This window comes from Debaryomyces fabryi, assembly GCF_001447935.2.
Source record: "Debaryomyces fabryi strain CBS 789 chromosome Unknown contig00198, whole genome shotgun sequence".
Lineage (NCBI taxonomy): Eukaryota > Fungi > Ascomycota > Pichiomycetes > Serinales > Debaryomycetaceae > Debaryomyces > Debaryomyces fabryi.
Window position 1 is genome coordinate 1 of NW_015385624.1, and position 15,458 is coordinate 15,458.

Sequence of the window (15,458 nt, forward strand, 5' to 3'; positions counted from 1 at the left end):
AAAAATACTATGATGTTGTTCAATAAGCAACACATTTGGTTCTCCTTTTTCTAGTAAGTACCGTATGTTGAAACTTGCAGCAAGCTGTATATTCGCCATCTATTACAATTAAAAAATTGATGAACTAAAACGTAAAGACTTAACTTGATTGAGAAGGATATTTAAGTGTAGTCCTACTACATTACTCAGAAATAAATCCATGGCCAATGTGCATAGGAGATATGAAAAAGCTGTCTCTTCTGAAAAGAAAAGAACACGCAAATTCAGCTCAGAATACAGAAAGGAAGCAACAATATTTTAAGATTAAAATTCAGTATGTACGTTGTTCTGACAATACACATTCAGCTTAAATATATATATTATAATAAATGAGACTTTAGCATACATACAGAAGTCACTATTAATAGTATCTATTTATGTACAATCTAATATTTTGTCTTGCATTAACTATGCAAAGCCAATAGAAGTATGCAACATGAATGAAATATCCTTAAATTGTTTAGAATACTTATTTTTTTAATTTTCCAAGAATTACAGCATATATACCACTATATTTATAGCTGAATTGTTAACCCTGGATATCTAAAAGTTAGCATTAGGTCTTAAAGCCAAGAAAATTATTACAAAGGGTCACTCATAATTGCAAAGCTTGATACAATAATATAATATTCCGATGTACAGAAGAAGGCTTAGACACTATCAATTTTCGTTATCTGTAGGGTAACTCGAGTCTTTCGGCCTCTCATGGAACATTACTTCAACAGTGCAAAAATGAAATAAAATGAGAGTATTTGTTACAAAGATATTAATATTCTTAGGTGTATGTATAAAAACATTGCAATTCCGAATTGTTTTGCAGTGTCTTAAGTAAGAAAAATGAAAGTTTATAATTTGCTAGGGTTGCTTGTATTTTCTATGGGACAGCTTGAAGAAATATCAGGTTTATTTAGGATAGACTTTAAGGTTTTAAGAGGTAATGATAAAAGAGATATATCATTCGATGAAAGGCAGCATGTCTCTAAGAGAGATTCTACAGAGATGGAATTACGGAATAGGCAAACATTTTACTTGGCTAATATAAAAGTAGGATCTAATAACGACGAAATGGGTGTTTTAATTGATACTGGGTCTTCAGATTTATGGGTTATGGCTAATAATTTAAAGTGTGAAATATCCTCTCCTACCACCTCTCCTACCTCAACTTCTTCCTCAACGTCTTCCGGATCCACCACTTCTACGGAGTTTGAAGCTGATATTCTAGATGCTCATAATGAAAAGAGGGCCCTTCATGGGGTTAAATCGTTAGAGTGGAATGATAGTTTAGCTTTATATGCTGCAGAATATGCCAACTCTTCGTTCTCCTGTGAAAATGTTGCATTAATTCATTCAGGTGGACCATATGGTGAAAACTTGGCTGCTGGATACCTGGGTGGTTATGATCCTGTCGATGTTTGGTACGACGAAATTGAATTATACAACTTTGGTAACCCTGGTTTCAACGAAACTACAGGACACTTTACTCAAGTAGTCTGGAAATCTACTAGTCAAGTTGGTTGTGCCAGAGTCATCTGTGACAATGAGTGGGGCCAGTATACAATATGTGAATATTCCAACACTAGAGGTAACATCATTGGCATTAATTCTCAGACAGGTAGAAGTTTCTTTTCCGAGAACGTCCTAGAACCTACATCAAACTGATCAATTAGATTTATGACTGTTTAAGCTATATCCTGCCTGTTGCCTCTTTGTTTAATATTCAAGAAGAAAAAGTACTTATAAACTTTCCGATAAATCACTTGGGTAAATATTTATATATTAAGGGTAAAATTCATTATTATACCACAAACTTTCCCTTTACCTCAAGTACTCGCAATTTTGAACCAATTCATTTATTCAAAAATTTAGCTATGCTGTATTTTGTTTTATAATTTCTTCCTGAAAATCCTCGTACTTGGCCAAAGCCTTCTTAACATTTTGTCCGAATGAAGCCCCTCTGAAAACAAACCCAGATTCTGGAGATACTGGAAATACTGGAAATGCCGGAAAAATTAGAAAACTGATACTTTTGGTATGGTTGCCATTAAGTTGCAATAATGCTTTATTTAGGAACTAATACGAGGCGCAGATGAAAAAATTATTTGTTGCTTATTTGATTCAAAATTGTCAATCAGGCTTAGAAAACTACCATTCTAAACTTCTAAATATGAGGATCTGCTATAAATGTATTTCTTCTTTTCAGAAAGGGGTTCCAAAGCCGATTCCAGGTGACGCAGATCTTGCGTTATCCAGTTGTGATCGAGTAGTGAAAGATCTGGCCACATTTTGCCATTAATCAGAGAACAATGATACTATTCCTTGTCACTGTTCTAATTCCAATTCTTTAGCTGCACTTGCAAAGCATTTTTGGGGAGAATAAGTTCAAAAGAATAACGTTTCAATGCGAGTTAATTATGAAAAAACTTACACTATTTAATTACACAGAAATTTGTGGTGGGTTGAGATTTGTAGAGTTTGTGAGAGTTTATTGCGAAAAAGTATAAAATAGAGTAGTGGAGTTTTTATCAAATATGATTTCTTCATCCAGGACGCCAATTCTGGAAAGTATGGGTTTTTATTTTTGACGGGCCCGGTCATTCATGGTGATAGAAATAAATATGAAGTGCGTTTCTTTCTGTGAAATCATCATGTATTGGTTATGAATGTTGCAAAAAACAAATTGAAAGTAATTTTTTGGAAAAGTTACAGCGCGAGCTAGGTTTATTTATAGGTTTATATTTTATCTCTCGCAAAACTATCAGTTCCAGTTTTAATATTGCTAATTAGGTTAAATAATGTAAAAAACGCTGGAGCTCAAAAAAGTTTTCAATAATTTCCATGTTTACGTGAAATTTTAAAAGTCAGCTTCATGTACGATCTTCTTGTTGCTGTAGCAATTTTATAATCAATGCGTAATACAGAAATGTAAGCATGCCGCTCAAATTACCAGAATGACAGAATATTATCACGAGTGCGACTTTGCAGTAATTGTATAAATAGCTGTTATGATCGGGCGTAATTTACAAGGATTAGGTCTATTCCAGTCTTTCAATTTCCCACTTAAATAATTACATAAAATATGCTATCTGGTAACGAAAAAAAAGCTAACAACCTTTATCGTTGCTTTCTTGGCTGCATGTTTAGTAGGAAGTATCAACAGATCTATGTTCAGTAATAAATAAATAAGGTATTAATAGTCAAACCAAGTACTTCTGTACCTCTTTCTACTGACATGTTATCAAAGAGGTGATGCTTGGAAAGAATTCTCTATAAATTTTCGTATGATATGTCTGCCGGTTGATAACAGCCGGTAAGAGAGGTATGTCTCTATATCACCTGCATGGTATATAAAATTAAAAAAATCACCTTCTAGATGCCTTCTCTCATCGTGCTCTTGTACACTTTAGATATTTTTTTACCTCAGACAAAGGGATAATCTTAGAGAAAATGGTCTGATCATATCCTTGGAAGTCTTAAAAGAAATCGGAGTAAAAATGAACACGAAAATTCGTCGATACACTGTCTACTAAGACCAGTCGCAACTCCAAGAGCGACGACCGGAACAGCACCTGTGAATAACACACCAGCAAGCAAACTATTTCTGGAATATTGATCACCAAAAATTTCTGGTCTTCAAGTGCCCTGGCTTGAGCTTATCTCCCCATCCATATGGCAGCAAAACAGAATCGTATTCCGCTTGTATTTCTCTACGGTTATCTTGTAACGTCAAAATGCACTTCCTTAATAAATCCAAATATAATGTGCTATCTATTGGTGAATGCTCAAGGATCAATTTAAACATAATTGGATCATACATTGAAACAAATCGAGTATCTTCAACCTGTTCTTTTTTCCTTCAGTTGACAAACTATACTCAAAGGCCGAACTTAAAGCTTTCAACTGCTGAGAATATCTCACATCACGAGGAATTTCGTTAAAGTGGATACTCTTTAGCTTCTAGAGCCTCACAAACGTATCGTTATTGAACTTTTTCACCGACCCATTCGTCAATTTGGAACTAAAGTCTTCTAAGAGTTTATTTGTTGAAACTTTCTTTCGCCTAATTTTAAATTGAAGGTGTGGACTTTATCTATATATATTAACTGGTAAACTATCAATTGCATAAACATTCGAACCATAAATATTTAGGCACTTGACCGGATAGTCGTATGAATATCTTTTTTTAGTCCGAATACAGCGGGCTCAATCGGTGATTGCATATATATTCACATAGAAGTTTATCAGATTTCGGGTAAGAGGTATTTATGCATTACAGAACGTGCACCTTATTTGATGTCAAAAAATAAAATTTGAATAATAGTAAGTTCATATTGAGGATAGATAATTCTCAATTGGAATAGTTATGCCCAAGTTGGTGTTCTCGACTTCATAATACTCTATTTTGGAACTATGGCATGTTGTGCATGACCGGACTATCTTTGCATGAACATGACGTTCCAATTGAAGGGTATCGATATTAAGAATTTAAACGACTACTCTTCTTAGTTCGTTGCAGGTAGGAGGTGCTTCAATTTTGTTTACGTGGTGAGCTCGGTTGTAACTTAATTGTCTCACTCATTTCGAATAAAGGCTTACTTCACCTAAAAGTATGCGGGTATGTTGTGTCTAGCATGCATTGCTTATTTGTCTATATGCAAATAGGAGTAAGCGTGTCAATAACACACCATTCGTACATATATTAGTCATAGTCGTCCATTAAGCACAGGTACCACAAGTGGGAAGTGAACAAACAAGACATGTATTTGCGCTTTCGCAGCAAATAGATTGAATGCGGTTATGGTAAATATGGTATGAGCCTTTCCCGATCTAAGCGTATCAATATGCGACGCGAAGAAAGATTATCTTGTACATTTACCATTATTTATTTTTAGAAGTATGGGTCATGCTAGAGACACATTTAATAACAAAAATACAAGAGTCTTTTGAATACTTAGTTTTTGAGCAAACCATGTTTTCCAAAGTACAGTTACAAATATCAGTTGATGATAGCATCATATACAAGCCAAATGATAAAGTAGCAGGTTCTTTAAAAATAAAAGCGAAAAAAAGTTTTGACCTTCGAGCAATAAGCTTACGATTCTCAGGTATTTTACATACGACTTATATCGAAAGAATCGTCATTAGAGACACGTATACTCAAGAAAATGGGAATATTGATACTAATACAAGAACAAAATACATTTATCATGAGGAGCCACACCATTTGTTTATGGAGACTGAGAAATTGAATTCTACATTGAACCTAGAGAAGTTTGCCGAGGATGAAGTAAAAGAGTATCCTTTCGATTTCGTATTCCCTCTGTCAGCAACATGTCGTGAATGTGGCAAGTTCACTACATTACCTCCAACTATCAATAGAATAGAAGGAGATTCTATGATTTTAAGTGCCTTCTATTCATTAGAGGCTGAGGTTGTGCCTGATTCACGATTTAGTAGTTCAAGTAGATGCCAGAAATTTTTAAACTTTCAACCATTTGGAAATGAAAATTTGATAACGGTGCTTAGGAATTCCTTAGAGATACCAAAGCAGGCAGTTGTATGGAGATCTAAATTGAAAAGAATTGTGGATGAAAGGTATTTAGAACTTTATGTTGATAATTATGAACCGAAGGATTCTAAAGCAATTTCATCATTTAAATCAATTTCAAACCCACTTAAGAAGTCACATAGAAATACAAGGGCAATTAGAGGAATTTTAAATAAGAGTTATAGATCTGAAATTTATGACAAATTAGTGGGTAATGTTAAATTAGAAGTAGAGTTGGTACTACTTCCCAGATTGTTCAATAATTCGACAAATATATCTGAAACTTTGAAATTGTTTATCCGTAGTCGAATTGAAGATATGAGACCCAACTTTATATTGTATTGTGGTGAATCGTCACAATTGGGCTCTTTTATTGTTACAGATTTTTCGCTTTCAATTACTAGCAACTTTTCTATATTCGCGCATGGTCACAGGGGGGTAGTGAGAAGAACTACTCCATTATTCAAAAAAAATTACGGCTACGAATTGGCTTTTGACTTAATAGATTTTTTTCCAAATATCAATGATCCTCTTATAAGAGAATGGGAAATTCCGATCGAGAAACTATTCAGCAACGAAAAAATTAATTTGAGCTCTATACTACTTGGTCCCAATTACAGTAGTGCTTGTGGCGCTTTGGAATTAACGCATACAATCGATTTACAGTTGGGGATTGCGTCAAATCTAGAAGAAACTCCAAAGTACTCCAATTTCTCTTGCGATATTGTTTTAGTATAACTAGGAATGATATTATGTCATTAATGATCCTATTTCTTAAACGAGTAACTATGCAGAATCTTCTTAAAGGTTTTATTTGTAGCCATATGTATATTAGGCTTATTCTTCTCATCCTTAAAGGAGTCTTAAAACAGTCAGCTTGGTTTAAAGGGTTCATGCCACCAAATCATCATTGCGTAGTGCCGTCCACGCGCATCTCCGAATTGATAAGCGCAAGATGACATTAAGATAGTATTTATATCTTTGATCCATTGAGAGCATACCAAGGTAGCTATTTGAATTGATGACTATTCATCTATCTATGCCAAAATCAGATAGCATTAATGTCTCTAATAAGTGGGTATCCGATGAGGTTCCTATACATTGTGTTTTTGTTTTTTGATATTCTGGCCCCTAGGAAATAATTATATATTCACCGTAATTCATCGACTGCCAAAATCATCTATGGTGATAGCTTTACGATAACTAGAAATTTCTCATCAGACCACTATTATACCATACACAAAGTACAAATTGTTTATCCCCCATCTCCAGGAAACAAATGTACCTTGCGGGCCTTTAAGTGCGAGTGTGATAAACAAGGGTTATCAGTGTTTAATAAGTGACAGGTGATAAAGAAGAGTCTTATTATGTTACTGAAACATACAATTCTAATGGATTTATGAATTTATACGTACTCGTATATTATACTACAATTTCCATTATTAAATATGCTCATATTTGCAAGTAGATGTGCACTTTAAGAAATTATAATCTGAATTTTACATAAAATTACGGAATGAATTTCTAAACATGTGAATCAATTTTTCAGAGAGATTCAACTAGTTGTATGTGAACTCTTCATCTAACGTATTCAAGTCTATATTTTTAGGTTCCAAAATTTCAATATCAGCTTTCCATGACGAATGAATCTTTGTATAAAACTCGTCATCATACAATACTTCCAATCCAGTTAAAGACATACATTTAGCTGACTTTAGACAAGCAACATGAGAAGATTCCTTACCAGCTGCTTCACCAAATTCGATCGTGTGAGGTTCTTTATCAGACTTGATGCAGAAAAAAGAATGGAGAGAAGGAATATTCCATGATACATTTCCTTGATCAGTTGAAGCTGAGCTAACAAGATTTTTTTCGCTATAAAAGTCCCTCAACTTGGGCTCATTGTCCTTCTCGCAAAATCCATTGAAAAATTTTCGGAAAGAATTTGTTAAAGGCACATTTGAAATCATATCGTTATATTCATTTTCATAATTGATTTTGTATGTACAGCCCGAACCTAATGCACCAGCTTTAACACAGCCAACGAGTTTTTTCTTTAATTCAGCCATTTTAGTTCTATTAATTGCCCTAATAATACCTTTAATTCTAGTGTAATCTGGTATAATATTTGCAGCAGCACCACCATCAGTCACAATAAAATGAATTCTATCAGTTGCTTCAAACTGTTGTCTTAGTAAGGAAGAAGCGTGCATAAAAATAGACGCCGCATCTAAAGCATTAACTCCCTGCCAAGGGCAAGCACCAGCATGGGCGCCCTTTCCAAAATACTCTATATTAAATCTAAATGACGCAGCAGTACGTACGAAGGCTTGACCTGGGCTTTCGGAATTACCATGATGCATTATGGAAACATCAACATCGTCATATGCGCCTGATTTAAGCATTTTGCCTTTTCCATCACCACCTTCTTCAGCTGGCGTACCAAAGAGTTTTATTGTTCCTGCGATGTTAAACTTTTTCATTGCCTCAGCTGAAGTGATTGCTGCAGCAATTGCACCAGTAGCTATAAGATTGTGGCCACAGGCGTGTCCCATTTCAGGCAACGCATCGTATTCAGCATTGAATGAAATTACTTTGGAATTTTCTTTAGGTTTATGCTTGAAGATAGCCACAAAAGAGGTATCAATTCCGAACGCAGATCTAGTAACTTCCCACCCAGGTTTTTTTTCCAAATAATCAGTTAGATGCGCATGTGCTTTAAATTCCTAATTTCCTGTTAGTTTCCTACTTTGATATATTCATTAATAATACCATGTGTGTCACACATACCTCGAAATTTGTTTCAGGATTATTGTATAAGAATTGGTTAATTTCTATAGAGAATTCTTGGGAATTCGAGTCAATAAAGTCAGACACAAAATCAATTAATTCCGTCTTCTCTTTCATTTAAATTCATAAAATATTTATATACCTCTTTTTATCTATCAAATTCGAAGGAAGAAGTTAATTTATTAAATAGCATAGGTGGTTGTAAATATCGGAATCATCATCCGTTATGACAAAAAAGGGGAATCTGACAGTTTGACTCTGTCGAATGCGTATCACAATCAAAAAAACCCCAAAAGCATTACCCGGTTATGTTCCGCATAGGAATTGATAAGACTCAGATATAATATTATCTACTTTACTCTTCAATTGAATGCAGTACAAAATACATAATACTTCATTGGATTTTTTATTTTATCGTTTACTTTGGAAATATGTTTTGCTGATTTATTTATAATTTTGTTTTATTATTTTTAAAAGTGAAAAGATATTATCATCTGAATACCGCACTCGTATTTCATGTTCTGGGGTTCCAAGTACTATTGGAATTGAAACATTTTTTGAAAAACATGAAACTTTTCTTGCATATAGTCCTGCATCCCCTAAAAATGAGTTAGGTGCCACTATATCTTCCTATGAATACACAACCACCCTTCTATCAGAAATATCAATCACAAATGAAAACAAGCCTGAAGGAACCAAAGTATCTTCACGATGGAGCCTAAAAGTGAAGCCAGTAATTTGAGGTATAGTTCAGCTAATAATGGTCCCCCATTTTTATATTCGCATTTCCATACTATTTCATTTGTGCGAAGTGAAAGCACTAGCATCGAATTACAAGCTGTATCTACCGGAAAACCATATATAGGTTCAGGCATAAGAAATCGTGGATATTATCTTTTACTTTTGCAATATTAGTTAACTTTATATAGTGATCCAATATTATCGATTATTATAATTTTAACAAGTAAGGTTTCTAATTTTGGTATTTTTGTATTATTAGATTAAGTTGAAGACTTCGATTCCTTTGGCATAGGTTTTCCCTTCTTTAATAGACTTAAATCCTAATTTGGTCCACTGTAATATAGGAGGAATGAATGAAGCATTGTATAATTTTTTCATTATCAATTGAATTTGGTGTATCGCTAAATGTTGCTTATGACAATTATTAACTCACAATTTTCTTGTGATCCCTATTCGTAAATTATATGCACTAATATTTTCAGTGCTCCTATTTGAAATATTTTAAATTTCGCAACCATTGAAAAATACTAGCGAAAAATACGTATTTGAAGTAATATATTTTTGAAATATTTTACTTTATTTTATATCTTTCTTGATGGAGTTAGGTTGCATATTAAGACTCTTGAAGATGATAGAGTATTATTTATGCCAAAGTTTTCAGGTTTATGGGATGAAAGTGTACCACTTCAGTCACATTTTGGTTATATTTACAATATAAACTAACTCACATTACGTTTTTGATGATCAGTGACCCTTTTCCAATATTATATCAAAGATTTTTTGTTAATTAATATATTTTTTGTAACTTACCTTATTATAGTAATGATAATAAAACCTTTTGGATATATGAATACTTTTAAATTTACTAAATTAGTATCCCTTTTTTAAAAAAACCTTTAATAATGAAAGGACAATCAGGAAATAAATCTGCCTAGTTCAAAAAACATTATATATATTTTCCTAGATTCGCTGAAATAAAAGATTTGTTGAAATCAAATTTTTTAACAGGTTTAATCATAGATTAAAAATGAAATTAGGAATATTCGTTATAATTTATAGTATAGTATCATTAGCAATTGCTTAAAAAAAAGAACAAAAATTAAGAGGGATTCTATTTCTTTAAATAGTTTTACAGGAAATTGAAATAGCTACGCAGGAAGTGGGAATGGAAAAGGTAATGGTATTGTTGGTAATAATAATGGCAACAACAACGGTAACTTAAACACTGGCAGTGAAAATGGCAATGGTAATGGCAACGGTAATATCAACGGCGTGAATAATTTATGTGACAACAATGGTGTTGGCAACGGTGACTTCAACAGTGGAAACTACAATGGTAATTTAAATGGGAATTCAAGAACTGGCAGTGGAAATGGAAATATGAATGGTAACAATAATATAGGTAATCAGAACGGTATTAAAAATGGAGTTAACAACATAGGTAGCAGTAATGGAAATGTCAACGTAATTCTAATACTGGTAATTTTAATGGTGTTAAGAACGGCAACTCAAATATAGATAAAGGAAATGGAAATACTAATGGTAACAATACCTTGGAAATGCAAATTGAATTCAAAATGGATTGAGTAACATAGGTAATGGTAATACGACAACAGACATTGAATACATAAGTTATATTCCACCTATTGCAATGAAAAAGGCTTTGCTTGGTCTATAGTGTGCCAACTATTGAAATCTAAAACTATTTTTTTTTTATATATGCCTTTCGCGAAGCGAAACCTTATCTTGAGATCTAAATATAACTGAGTTCTCATTCTGTTATATATTGAATGCCCCACTAAATTATTTTTTATTTATTGAGTAATTAAGGAATTCATTATGCGACAATACGCAAGTGTATCACTAGGAACTCAATTTGAGAGAACTCTACGTTAGGAGGTTTAGATAAAAATAAGGATCCATCTTTGCAAATTTCTTAGTACGAATACATGAAATTATATCATAAATAATTTGCTCTTTGAAAATTTACATTCTTGATAACTATACTGGAAATAAATGGAATCTTAATTTATCTTATGTCATTCTAAAAAATTATTTCGTACTGCGTTAGGTTTATATAATATATTTTGGATAAGTGGAATGTGATTTTAAGGACATCTTTTTAAGCTGTTAAGTCAATGTTTTTATGGTTATCTGTCTTTTCATGACACGGTTCACTACAAATATGATTAAAGGTATGGATTATGTTATATTTTTCTTATTCGCATCAATGGCAATGATATCTATACCTTGAGTTTACTTCCTCTTTCCTGAAACTAAAAGGATACCATTAGAAAATATGGAAGAACTCTTCGATTACCCAGCATCAAAGGCTCATCTACTTGTTTTCAACGATTGGAAACGCGATGTACTCCAAAATGACACACATGCTAGGTCACTAACATCGCATGATAAGTTAAAGCAAATACTTGAACATGTTGGTGCAAAGTTAAATATATAGGGTTATATAAGCCACATGGGTTTTCTGAAAAAGATGGAACATAACGAAATTTATTCAGTTTGAATGAAGTTATATTTTGCATTCAAAAGTTGAACTTTGCTTTCGTGCCGTCATCAGTCCGAGAGTACACTTCTTTTTATAGATATTATACTATGCATAATACTAATAGAAAAGTAGAATTATGGCAAAAGCTTTGGTCCTATTTGAAAAATTCAAAACGCATAAGAATAAAGAACTAATCTTATCGATGAAGTGTTCTAGACAACTATTATTAAATTCATTCAAGCTTAAAAAGGATGATTTTGAGTTGGAAATCAAGAATCAATTATATTATTCCCACACCTGCAATAGCTCAGAGTAGAAATTATGATAGCGATTACCAGTAAGTATCAACGATTTTAACCTGGGCAAATTTTCTAGTTTTAACGTTGGCTTTGAACCAATGCTATTCAGCCTATCATCAATACCTATTTTACACCATGCCAAATTCAATTGCACCAAAGACTCCGGAAAAACATTCATAGTTTGTTCGTTGAAAAAAGAGCTCAAGAAATTACCACTCAAATCTAATATTTTTAAAGATAATGGAAGATTTGCTAGATTACTTATCAAGTTCCGCGATAAATTAAGATTCACCAAGTTTTGAAATAATGGTTTATGTAAGAAATTACAATTATGTAAGTTGTTGCCTGATAGTACTAGTACTTCTAACTTGGAAGACATACCAAGGCTAATTGATATCTTAATCAAGTTATTATTAGATAAATCTAACTTTTTTAAATTGTTTAAGTTGCTGATATTAAAGCTATCAGATAGGGTATAAATATTATTGTTTGATAAATCAAGATCTTGTATCAGAGGAGGAAAGTATAATCTAGCCAAAAATTCATCGTCAATATTATTATACGATAGATCTAAGGTTTTCAAATTATGACATAGATGACAATTATGATTTTTAAAATATGCAAAGTACACCCTCAATTTTGATGAGTTGAAAAGACTCAACTTTAAATTCTCTATACTAGGATTCTTATAACCCTTTTCAGAAAATAAACTTTTTTCGAATTCGTTATATTGTTTCACAGTTTTATAATTAATTGCAAACCAATTTACGGTGCAATCGCAACAGATAAAATGTTGAAATATTGCATTTAACAACAATTCAGTACCAATCAGATTATCACCATATATGTTTAATTGAAAATTAAATCTATTTGTAAATAATTTGAGCTTCTTTAAATAGTGACTTAACATAAAATTGATATAAGTATAAGAGTAAATACTATTGCAATCGAACAAAACGAGGGAAATCTCTCTGGGTCTTATAGTCATTTCCTTTGTGATTATATATCGTAATTGGGAATCTGATAGCTGAAGGGAATTATTGATATTCATATTGGAAATGGTCACATGTGTACCTTGGTATTTAGCAGAGAAAGCAATCTGTCTAACTTGATGATATGAACTAAATGTTTTCTCATAAATTAAATTGTCAAGATCAAACTTGCATGTTAGTTCATCGGGAGAAAGATATGATAATGTTTTTTCCATCAACTCAACTGGAAATAGAAAGAATAGGTTCATTATATAACTTGATTTTTAAATTGTGGAAAATTTGGTTAAGTAAACTTTAGCTTTAAATAGTCGAGTAACTATCAGGGTTGAGAGAAATTGCATTAAATAAAGAAATTAAATATTACTCTTAATTTCAACTTTGAGCTATTTAATTTATAATAAAGATTATATTTCAATATAGTATTATTAATACTTTCAATGCAGTAACGGCACTTCAGCACTATGGATTATGGTTCTCTCATAATCAAAATTTTCAACTTTAATACTATGTAATTCTAGTAAGCAGTCCATCGAACCACATCTTCTGAATAAAAATTGTTTCAGCGACAAAAAATATAGATCAATATAAGAATTCTTTGAATTTATGCAATGTTAGAGTTATCCATAATCTAGTCTATTTTTAATTCTTGTAATTCATGAAATGTTGCAGAATCTTCGGCAAATGTAATTCGCAGCACATAAATTCATTTATCAAACTACAAAATTATATTATTTGAACTATAGTTAGCAAAGAAGGTCCACTTGTTATAGAACCAATTCATATTCTTTAAAATTAAAAAAAGCATCGAGAATAATCTGTAAAGGAACTTATGCTTGTTACTTCCGTGGAGAAATATAATAAGATCCGATTGGAGATTTCGGAAATCAAAAACCGAATGAATATGGTAGGTATATATAGGGAGCAGTATGCATTAGGAGAAGGCATAATAATGGTAGAGAGAATTAAAGTACAGTAAATTATGTGTTTATATTCTTCAGCTGATGCAAATGAGTTTTGGTTAAATCTAAATCTTTATTATCTTACGGAGGTGTCTTCACACCCATCATAGTTACGAAAGCAAAAGGAGTATATCTTTGTACCCATGATGGGAAGCATATATTGGACTTCACATCAGGTAAATGTCTTGTTTGCTTGGTCACAGTCTTCCTGAAATATCTAAAACTATCACAGAACATGCCTTTAATTTAGACCATCTTATTAGCGGAATGGTTTGTCCCTATAGTTGCAAACTTGGCACATAAATTGACAAGAATTTTACCAAAAGGTTTAGACAAGGCTATGTTTTTAAGTACAGGAGGTGAAGCAAACGAAGATGCTATCAAATTAACAAAAACATGTACTGGGAAATTTGAAGTTGTTGCTTTAGCCATGTCTTGGCATGGTATGAAAGGAGCTTCTAATGCGACAACCTATCAGTCTGGGAGGCAGGGAGAAGGCCCAATAATACCTGGGATATATTTAATATGCCTTGATAGCCCTTACTTATACTTGCTACTTTAGGATTAAAGTATGTCAAAGCAGCAAAAAAAGCAGCCAGACCAGAAGTTAGTCACAGTATGAGTCCAAAATACTATCCAAAAGCTTCTCAATTTTTTTCGGAATTTGAGAGGCATACATCCGCAAATTAAAATATCTGTACAAAAATATGGATTATATAAATTTATCTTTGTAATATTAGAATATTATCCTTATGAAATTAATAAAGAATATTGTACAATTAATTAGACGCATGAATACCATTAGTTGATAATCCAGTCATATCGTTTAATAGGGATGAAAAAGATACTTTTTTCTCTTCCACTAATAGCGTAATTACACAAAATCCATCTAACCTCCTTTTGGAAAACAGATAACCAAACAATTGTCAATAGATTGTATCGCGGATTGACTACCCTAAAGGGGGTAAATTTTTCGATTGTTCTGCGGAGTGATAAGATGATATCAGTATTGAGCAATACTAAAAATGAAATTCGTGACAATATCGGTCGACTATAAAAGATGTTTTGCTTCCAGTTCTAAGATTTAATGGTTAGGGGTTATCAAAAATGTTACTTAATGGAGAAAACGTTTCTTCAGCAAGAAATTTGGCGAAGTATGAATCAAATGAAAATTCAGAGAAATCATCTCATCCAATTATATCAGTGAAGTCTGCTGTAAGAGAAGACGTGGAAAGTACTGCCATTGGTTTAGACTTGTACGAGCAAGCTCAAGAACTATCAGAAGAAGAGATTGAATCCGAATATTCAAAAATTAGACGAAAGATAGATAAGAGGTTATTACCGATCTTATGCATCACGTATACATTGCAATTTTTAGATAAATTGTCCCTTAATTATGCATCTGCTTATTCTTTAAAGGAAGACTTAGGATTAACGGGCCAACGATATTCTTGGGTAGCGGCAATATTTAACTTTGGTTACCTTTTTTGGGCATTACCATCTAACTACATTATCCAAAGAGCACCTGTCGCCAAATATACAGGCGTCATGCTTTTTGTGTGGGCAATAATATTAATAGCTCATATT

At 32.5% G+C, this 15,458-nt stretch overlaps 5 protein-coding genes across 5 annotated transcripts; 3 read left to right on the top strand and 2 right to left on the bottom strand.

Annotated features, from left to right (window-relative positions):
* Positions 1-876: 876 nt before the first annotated feature.
* Positions 877-1,698, top strand: AC631_05362 (CAP domain-containing protein; the record flags this gene model as incomplete). Its single annotated transcript, XM_015614191.1, has 1 exon — positions 877-1,698. One exon carries the CDS (start codon positions 877-879, stop codon positions 1,696-1,698), a length of 822 nt encoding a protein of 273 aa, XP_015464977.1.
* Positions 1,699-5,005: 3,307 nt separating this feature from the next.
* AC631_05363 (uncharacterized protein) lies at positions 5,006-6,322 on the top strand (the record flags this gene model as incomplete). Its single annotated transcript, XM_015614192.1, has 1 exon — positions 5,006-6,322. The coding sequence occupies one exon, from the start codon at positions 5,006-5,008 to the stop codon at positions 6,320-6,322; it is 1,317 nt and encodes a 438-aa protein (XP_015464978.1).
* An 821-nt stretch (positions 6,323-7,143) lies between these two features.
* On the bottom strand, positions 7,144-8,491 carry AC631_05364 (uncharacterized protein; the record flags this gene model as incomplete). Its single annotated transcript, XM_015614193.1, has 2 exons — positions 7,144-8,310; positions 8,375-8,491. 2 exons carry the CDS (start codon positions 8,489-8,491, stop codon positions 7,144-7,146), a joined length of 1,284 nt encoding a protein of 427 aa, XP_015464979.1.
* Positions 8,492-11,906: 3,415 nt separating this feature from the next.
* Positions 11,907-13,127, bottom strand: AC631_05365 (leucine-rich repeat domain-containing protein; the record flags this gene model as incomplete). The annotated part of the gene is made up of 1 exon (XM_015614194.1): positions 11,907-13,127. The coding sequence occupies one exon, from the start codon at positions 13,125-13,127 to the stop codon at positions 11,907-11,909; it is 1,221 nt and encodes a 406-aa protein (XP_015464980.1).
* A 1,851-nt stretch (positions 13,128-14,978) lies between these two features.
* AC631_05366 (uncharacterized protein) lies at positions 14,979-15,428 on the top strand (the record flags this gene model as incomplete). Its single annotated transcript, XM_015614195.1, has 1 exon — positions 14,979-15,428. A coding segment is annotated over one exon (450 nt), but the record flags the coding sequence as incomplete, so codon positions are not given.
* Positions 15,429-15,458: the final 30 nt, after the last annotated feature.